This window comes from Macrotis lagotis, chromosome 3, assembly GCF_037893015.1.
Source record: "Macrotis lagotis isolate mMagLag1 chromosome 3, bilby.v1.9.chrom.fasta, whole genome shotgun sequence".
Lineage (NCBI taxonomy): Eukaryota > Metazoa > Chordata > Mammalia > Peramelemorphia > Peramelidae > Macrotis > Macrotis lagotis.
Window position 1 is genome coordinate 243,465,813 of NC_133660.1, and position 9,472 is coordinate 243,475,284.

Consider the following 9,472-nt stretch of genomic DNA (forward strand, 5'->3'; position numbering starts at 1 on the left):
GTGAATGGCTAGATCAATGAGGTAGGTTATAGGTTCAGTTCAATTATATTCATTTGGAGGTGAGTCTTTCACATGAGGCAATAAAAAAACATGACATTGAAACTCTGGGAAGAATTTTGGAGATAGAAATATGAATCTGGGAATTATCTTACTAATGTTGCTAATTAATGCCATGGGAATAGATGAAATCACCAAGGGAAAGAGCATTGAAAAAGTAGTGATTCTTGGTCATAAACCTTGGGGAACATTCAATTCGGGATAAAACTACAAGCTTTCTGAACTTAGTGAGGTTTTTAAAAAGTGAAAGAATTGGATAGGCTTAGCTCTGTCAGAAATTAATAGCATAATTTCCCACATTCTTCTGTAATGACAATTATTAGATTTCTTTCAGGTTGGACCTTAGTATCTTAGCTTCAAGAGGTCCTCTGATGTGGAGAAGAAAAAATATTACAATTAATTGCAACTGAATAATTAAACCACCTTTACTCTTAAGCTACACTCAAAGAACACAAGAGTGAATTTAAATGTTTATTGCAAATAATTTGACATTCTAATAGCTACACATAAAAATGATGAGAAACTGAAGATGGAAGAGATTGCAACCTGTATTTTACCTCTTCAGTGATTCCTATTCCAGTGAATTCCCTTTGAAACAGTACTCTGCCTTGCCTCTCCTCTCCTCAACAGTCCTACAATCAGTCATCACCTAGAAACTTTCACAGCCCATTGTCATGGGAACTGATAGGGATGTGAAAAGTTTCAACTATAGCGATCACCCTTTTCAGAGGAAAAATTACACAATCTCAGAGTTTAAGGGAATATAGCATCCATCTACTTCAATTTATATGTGAACATTGCTAACACGTGGTCACCTAACATAAACTTGAAAACATCTAGTGGGTATAAATCCAGTTCCTCATGGCAAATTCAGGAAGATTTTACCAAAAGTAAACCTAAAATGTGCTCTCTCTCTCTCTCTCTCTCTCTCTCTCTCTCTGTCTCTCTCTCTCTCTCCTCTGTTTCTGTCTCTCTCTCTCCTCTGTTTCTGTCTCTCTCTCTCCTCTCTGTCTCTATCTCTTTCTGCCTCTCTTTCTGTCTCTGTCTCTCTGTCACATCTCTGTCTCTCTCTCTCTCTCTCTCTCTCTCTCTCCAACTTTCATTCATTTTTCCTAGTTAGTGAAAAATATAAGTGGTATTTAGCCATCTTTCACATATTTGAAGAAAGTTATCATATCATGCCTCCCCTATGTCTTTTATTAGGCTTATTTAGTTCTCATAGGCATGATCTCAACTGTCTTTACCATTCTGATCCCTTGTTAATATTGCCACTAAAATTTGATGCTCAGAACTGAAAACAATATTTCAGATGTGATCTGATCAAAAGAGAAAATAAAAGAATTTTCAGTCCCTCTTTCTAAGAACCCTGCCTCTCTTAATGTAGCCTGGGTTAGCCTTTGTAGTCTTTAAAGCTATTATACCAGGCTGTTGATGCATAAAATCCACTAAAATTCCCATATCATTTTTTTACTATTACCTTGTCTTCTGCAATTTATACTTATGAAGTAGGTTTTTAAGCTTAGATTTAAAACTTTATATTTCTCTATTGGGTGTTATCTGAATTATCTGGGCCCTTAACTCCAATCTGTTGGGCTGGGAATATTGATTCTGTCACCCAGCATATTAGTTGTCATTCCCAGGTTCATGCTTCCTATAATTTTGATAAGCATGCCATTAATTATTCATCTAACTTATTAATATAAATTTTAAATATCAAAGGTCCAAGTAAATCTCTGGAGTTTTTTACTGAATATTTACCTCTGAGTTGACCTCAAATTTTAATGACATCTTTGGGTTCTCATTAAAGCAGTCCAAATTCACCTTATTGTGCTTGCATATCAACTATTCCAAGATGATAGAGTGAAACTGAGTGAACCACAATGACTCCATCTTGTGGCTCAGTTCTCAAAGTTCAATTCCTTTTCTCTTTAATTATAAGTCTAATTCAATTTCTGTCTTGTGAAAAATCTTTATTCAATTATGAGGGTACTGAGGACACTTTATTACATTACATTATTTGAATTGGGGCATGCATGACTGGGAAGCTGGATCATTTTAATCTGTTGCTTAGAAATCTTTAACAGAAGACATAGGTTATGATGACCCAGTCAGATTCAAAGACTGATACAAAGAGTTTTTTCACAATTGCACATCTTAAAAAACCCATATGTCTTATCTGAAAACTGACCCCACACTAATCAATCAGTTATTATTTCCATGATCCTTTGACTGTTCAAAGAAATTTGGGATAAATAGGATAACTTTTTTCTGATTTCAGTGAATTGTATCTGTTTATTTTTCCTCTATTAATTGGGAAAAACCCTAATATTTCCTTCAATTAGAAAACAAATTACCTAATTTTGTATTCTAGTTCATTGTTTTATTTTAATTAATTGGTCCTAGTTGATAATTGTTTTTAATACATAAAAATATATCTCATTCTGAATTCAAGGTCTTTGTACTTAGTGCAAAGATGCTTTGAGAAACTTTATTCTTATTACTATTAGTGCCCATTTAATTCAGAGAAATGCTTTTATAAAAAAAATTCCTAGAAGCAGGAAAAATAATATTTATTTGCTTGTTTGTTAGTTCATTCATTCATTTGTTTATTTATCTATTTATTCATTCATACACATTTATTCATTTATTTTGGTAAGCAGTTCGGTTGTTGCAAGATTTTAGAAGAATTACGCAAAAATCTCTACAAGTGATTTGGAACCAACCAAGCAGAGTCCCATTCAGAGACACTCTAAGAATGAAATCTGTTCCAGAATATCCAAGAGAAGATATCCAAATACCAGACAATTACATCTGGGACTCAAGTCAAGATAAAATGATTAAATGCATTTTGGGAGTAGATTACTATGATATGACGAGACTTGATGTTGTTTTATATTGATGGTTATCATTGTTTTTCTTTCCCTTTTGTTTCATGATGTTTATGTTTGCTTAGTTTTCTTAGTTACCTTCTTGTGTCTCTAAATTCTCTATGTCTTTGTCTCTGATTTCTTTTATAGCGTCTTTTTGACAACTATAATTGTCTTCTTTTTGTCTTTTTTGAGTGGGGGTAGGAATAATGCCCATTATTGGTATCACATGGGAAAAGCATATTAGGGACTTAAACATTTTATGTAATGAATGAGTCTCCACTAGGAATAGTGTGATGAAAAGAAACAGGGAGTTCTAGAAAACATTGACCTCAAGGACTAAGGATATATAAATAGATAGATAGATGAAAGAGACAGAGAAAAAGAAGGGAGGGGAGAGAAGAGAGAAGAGAGAGAAGAGAGAGAGAGAGAAAGAGAGAGAGAGAGAGAGAGAGAGAGAGAGAGAGAGAGAGAGGAAGGAAGGAAGGAAGAAAAAAGAAAGAAAGAAAGAAAGAAAGAAAGGAAGGAAGGAAGGAAGGAAGGAAGAAAGAAAGGAAGGAAGGAAGAAAGAAAGAAAGAAAGAAAGAAAGAAAGAAAGAAAGAAAGAAAGAAAGAAAGAAAGAAAGAAAGAAAGAAAGAAAGAAAGAAAATTAGAAGATTGTCTTCAAGGATTAAGGATATAAATAGAGATAGATAGATGGATAGATAGAGACAAAGAAAAGAAGAGAAAAGAAGAGAGGGGAGAGAAGGGAGGAGAGATAAGAAGAAGGGGACAGAAGAAGGAAGAAGCAGTTAAGGGACTGTTGTGGGTGGGAGTACTGTAAACTTTCATCACCTGGTATCCTTGAGCACCAGAGTCTTATTTTAATGGTTGATTGTAGAGTGCCATGGGAGTGGGAATGGACCAGGGACTGGGGAGGATATTTAACCACTAGTATTTGGTTTAATGAATGGAGATCTAGGAGATCTTGGAGAACTTGGAGAACCTTCCATCCTTGTTTCCTGCCCCTTCAACATTTGCCTGGGTAAGGATAAGCTAACTCGCAGGAATCTAATACTTCCTGAGCTGCTAGTCTAACAGGAACATAACAAAGAAGAAGGAGGAGTAGGAGAAGGGGGAGCATGAAAAGAAGGAGAAGAAGGAAGAGGAACAGAGAATAGAAGAGTTAAGAAAGGGGGAGAGGAGAAAGGAGAGAGGAGGAGAGAGGGAGAGAGGAAGATGAGAATTTACTATGAACCAGACCCTCAAGGATCTTACATTCTAATGGTAAGTGAAAACATAAAACAAAACAAACACAAAGCAAGGAGCTACTACCTCTTACCTAGTAGATTGGCTAATGGGGAAGAAAAGGAAAATGACAAATGGTAGAGGAGAGGAAAAGTGAGAGGGCACTAGTGGGAAGAAGGTTGGTGAGGAGCTGGAGCAGGTAAGATTAGAGATAAAAGTTTTACATACCAGTAAATATTTAATATCAATTAATGCTAGACTGAGCCCATGAATTTAGAAAACATTTATATGGCTTCAAAATAATAGCAATGTCAGGCCCCATTCAAATGACAGTATTCTATAGTCAAAAAAATATCAATCTGGGAATTAGGAAACTTGTATTCTAGTCTAGGATCTCTAAAGCATCTCAAACTGTGTGATCTTAGGCTAGTTACTTCCCTACTCTGGGGCTCAGATTTTTCATGCATCACATAAAGGCAACAAGACTGCTAAAGAGAATGGTGTGCTAGACTTGACATGGAAATATGTGTTAGGGTTCTGTCTTAGATTAACTGTTTGACCCTGCACATGAAACTTAACTTATCTACTTAACTTTTATCTTTCCAGTTTCCTTTGCTCTAAAATGGTGATAATAATGTCAATTAGTTATGCTCATTGTGAGGATAAAATATGTTAAGCACTCTGCAAATTTTACAGGACTTTGTGTTACTTTTAGCATAATTACTTTTATTATGAAGAAATAAGATTAAATGATATCTAAGATCCCCTCCACCTCCAAATCAACCAGTCAACAAATAACAACTATTTATTAAGTGCTTACTGTTTACTCTCACTCCAAGGGGTACAAAGAAAATATAAATACTCTCCCTGCCCTTGAGGTTTTATATTAGAATGGTCTAGATAACATATATAAATCAAAATATATAACTCCAGAGTATATGGAAGGTTACCTGTGGCACTAGTATCTGGGGAATCCAAAGGAGGTATCAGGTGGAAGGTAGAACTTTGAGCTTTAAAGGAAATAAAGAATTAAAAGTTAGGAGGGCAAACATATCCAGACTTGGGGAACAACCAATAGGGAGCAAGGAGATGAAGGCAGAGAAAGAATAAAATAACTGGGAGTGGGGAGGGTATGGGAGGGCTGATTGCTAAATTGGATGGAGGGAAATTCAGTCAGCAGTCACAACCATGAAAAAATTTTGAGGAATTTTCTCTGATAAAGACTGCATTTCTCAACCATATAGAGAAATGAGTCAAGTGTATAAAAACAAGAGCCATTTACTAATTGATATATGATCAAAAGATATAAACAGTTTTCAGACGAAGTAATCAAAGTTCTAACACACTATTGATTGGAGAGATGCAAATTAAACCAGTTTTGAGATACTACCTCTTACCTAGTAGATCAGCTAATGGGGCAGAAAAGGAAAATGACAAATACTGGAGGAGATGTGTGAAAAATGAAACATTAATATATTCTTAGTGGAGTTGTGAACTGATTCAACCATTCTGTAGAGCAATTTGGAACAATGTCCAAATCGCATACCCTTTGACCTAGAAATATCACAACTAGGTCTGTATCCCAAAAGAGATAAAAAACAAAAAAGGAAAAGAATCCATCTGTACAATAATATTTATAGTATCTCTTTTCTGGTGGCAAAGAATTAGACATTGAGGAGATACCTATCAGTTGGGGAATGACTGAACAAACTGTGGTATATGATTATATTGGAATACTTGCAGCTAAAGGAAATGAAGAGCAGGATGCTCTAAGAAAAACCTGGAAAGACTTACTTGAGCTGATTCAAAGTGCAATATACTGTATACAAAGTAACAGTAATATTGTAAGATGATCAACTGAGAAAACTTCACTATTTTCAGCCATATGATGATCAAAGACAATCCTGAAGGACTTTATGATGAAAAATGCTATTCATCCCTTGAGAAAGTATTGATGGTGTCTGAATTCAGACTAAAGCAATTTTTTTAACTTTATTTTTTGAGGTTTCTTTTGTAGTCTATGTTTTCTTTTACAATATGACTATTATGGGAATTTTTCACAATTATACAAGTATAACTTTTAACAAATTGCTTGCCTTCTCGGTGAGAAGGGGTGAGGTAGGAGGGAGGGAGAGAATTTGGAAGTCAAAGTTTTAAAAAATTAATACTAAACATAAAATACTAAGTAAATCATGATTCCTTTAGTATATATATGTTTATGTATGTATATATATATATATATATATATATATATATATACTAGGAGAATCAAAAAAAGAAAGAAAAGAAAGGATTTTGAAATTGGGGTGGCATTATCAGAAAAAATCATCAAGATAAAATTGTCAAATGTAAATATTATCAAAATATTTATCTAAACTTTCCTATAATATTAAGAAACTATTATTATCTATGCTTGTTTCATATTTTCTGTGGGCCTCTGACTCCCTCTCCATTGTTCAATTTCAAATGTAAATTCACCAAGATAGTAGAAAGCAAACTTATACTCTTCCCCTTTCCCCTTCCCCTCCCCTACTATTCTGACTCAGCCTAAGGTGGATGCTTTACTCCAGTCTATTCCAGATAAGTCACTCCTTGACCCCCTCCCCTTGATTCCTCTCTGCACAAAAGGTGGGTTAGACTTCCTATAAAAATTGACCCCTCTTTCATACTGGACCCATGTGGGTCTTAGCCCACTCATATCTTGTTACTGTTTCCTTTCCTTTTTCTCTTTCCCATTTCTTAAATAACTTTGCTATTATCTTTTGTGAACTTTGTGAACCCTTTGAAGTAATACGTGAACATTTTATGCCACCTGTGAATTAAAGTCTAAGCCTTTCTTACCTCCCTTCAGAAAGGTGAATTTTTCATCCCAAACAAACCCAATCTTTGAGCCCCCCTTTCCCTGGGGGCATTTTCCTGTCTTCAAAATAAAACAGATATGGAAATGCTTTGAAAAAGTTACTAACACTTTATTAATATAATTCACAAATCAACCTATCATACATAGAATGTTAGAACTAGCAGGGTCACAGGGTCACAGATTTAGAATGAAACCTAGTCAATCTCCTTATTTTATAAATGAATAATATAACAAAGTAGATAGACCCACTAGGTCTGGAATCAGGCAGAACTGAGTTCAAATCTAGCCCAAAATACTTACTAGCTTTGTGATCCTGGGCAAGTCACTTAACCCCAGCTGACTCAATTTTCTCATCTGTAAAATGTAGATAATGATAACACCTACCTCCTAGGGTTGTTATGTTTGTCAAAGTTTAATTTCTTTAATACTATATTTCTTAACAAAAATTAGTTTCTCAACCTCTAATTGTGTTTTCAAGCCTGAATGGTAGCCTTCATCCTCTTCATGGTCTGTTTCTCTCCAGTTATAAATCTGAAGGCAGTCTCTGCTTGTGTGAAATAGCCTGGATTCCTCTAATTGTATCTGTAAGTTTGATTTTTCACAGTTGTATAAAAAGTCAGAGTAAAGACCATTTGGCGAAGGCAGGAAACTGATCTGGCTATCTCTATAAGAGATTGAATAAATTCTTATACTAATGACATTTTGGAGTAGGAGAAAATTCCAATGTTTTATATGTCTGTATCATATCTGATGACAACACAAAATATCAAGTCAAAGTAGGAGACAGTAGTTCTGCTGCTAATGGGATCTTTGTCAGTTCTGACATAGAACAGATCTTATGGATGGGTTACAGAATCATAAAATAATCAATGACAACTTATGCACCCACATGGAACCACATGACTGGTTGGCTGCCAAAATTATATGATCCTTTGTGAGATTCATATAAATACTGTTTACTCATTAAGTTCTTGGTTGATATCTTAGTGGTATCTTCCACCTATGGGTTTCTAGGTAAGATCTTAGAGATGTAAAACTTCATGGATAAACCTAATCTTTTTACTATTTCATTTTTAGTCTAAAATAATTAAGATTAACATGTTCAAATATTTCTAAAGCACTTAGCAGACTGCTATAGGTATATATACATATGTGTGTGTGTGTGTGTGTGTGTGTGTGTGTAAATTATTGTTGTTACCCAGTGCAGTGATGACATAGGTAAAAAATGATAGATACAAGATGTTTCCAAATCCAGCACTCTTAATTATACCCCAAACCTTAAAGATTACTTAGATCAAATCCTCACATTTAGATGAAATTGAGACACAGAGAAATTAACTTACTTATTTCTGTATTCAAACAATTAGACAGTAAAATAGATGAGAATGAACCCAAATCTTTTTTGATGATTGGTCTAATGTTCTGTTAAATTGTGTTATCGAAATGATGACATATTCTAAGGTGTTTTACAAGAATGTTATTTGATTTAAATTATTGAATTTCTGATCATTAAGAATGTCTTTTACTACTGATCAGTCTTTTTAAGGCATCTTTAATCTCCTTATTCCTCAGGCTGTAAATCATGGGGTTCAACATTGGGATCACCACAATATAGAAGATGGACACCACTTTGTTTTGATCTGTGGAATAACTGGATGTGGGCATCACATAAACGAATATAATGGTCCCATAGAAAAGAGTGACTGCAGTGAGATGGGATGTACAGGTGGAGAAGGCTTTGTGTCTTCCTTCTGTTGAATTCATATTGAGAATGGTGAAGAAGATATACAGATAGGAGATGGCAATGGTTACAAGAGCTATAGCAATTATTATTGCTGAGTAGATAGCAGGAAGTATTTCTGCTGCTAAGACATGATGACAGGAAAGCTTAACCAAAGGGGAAAAGTCACAGAAAAAGTGATTGATTACATTAGGACCACAGAAGAATAAATTCAATAAACAGCCTGTGTAAGTTACCCCATTCAAACAGCCACCTATATAGGCAGTCACTATTAACAGAGAGCAGACCTGATCAGACATTTTCACAGAGTAAAGCAATGGGTTACAAATAGCCATGTAGCGATCATAAGCCATGAATGTAAGTAAGAAGGACTCTGTGGCCCCAAAGGTGACCAAGGAACATAATTGGGTAACGCAGCCAGGATAGGTGATGATGTTTTTCTCCACCATAAAATTCACCAACAAGTTAGGTGTAACTGATGTGGAATATCCAACATCAACAAAAGCCAAATGACTGAGAAAAAGGTACATTGGAGTTTGAAGTTGTGGACTCAAACTAATTAGAATAATTGTACAGAAGTTTCCCATTACAGTGAATAAATATATCCCCATAAATAGCACAAAGAGAATGATACAAAGAAGGGGATCATCTGTTAATCCCAGAATAAGGAAGTCGATCACTGCAGTGAGGTTTCCTGATGGCTTAAGCTCCATGTTTGA

General features: G+C 34.9%; 1 protein-coding gene across 1 annotated transcript; it reads right to left on the minus strand.

Annotated features, from left to right (window-relative positions):
• Nucleotides 1–8,521: 8,521 nt before the first annotated feature.
• Nucleotides 8,522–9,472, minus strand: LOC141516505 (olfactory receptor 5P80-like). Its single transcript, XM_074227562.1, has one exon. It carries the CDS (start codon nucleotides 9,464–9,466, stop codon nucleotides 8,522–8,524), a length of 945 nt encoding a protein of 314 aa, XP_074083663.1. The 5' UTR covers nucleotides 9,467–9,472.

Bases quoted from the DNA above. Each gene is read 5' to 3' on its own strand.
- LOC141516505 (XM_074227562.1), bottom strand. From the start codon at position 9,466: ATGGAGCTTAAGCCATCAGGAAACCTCACTGCAGTGATCGACTTCCTT.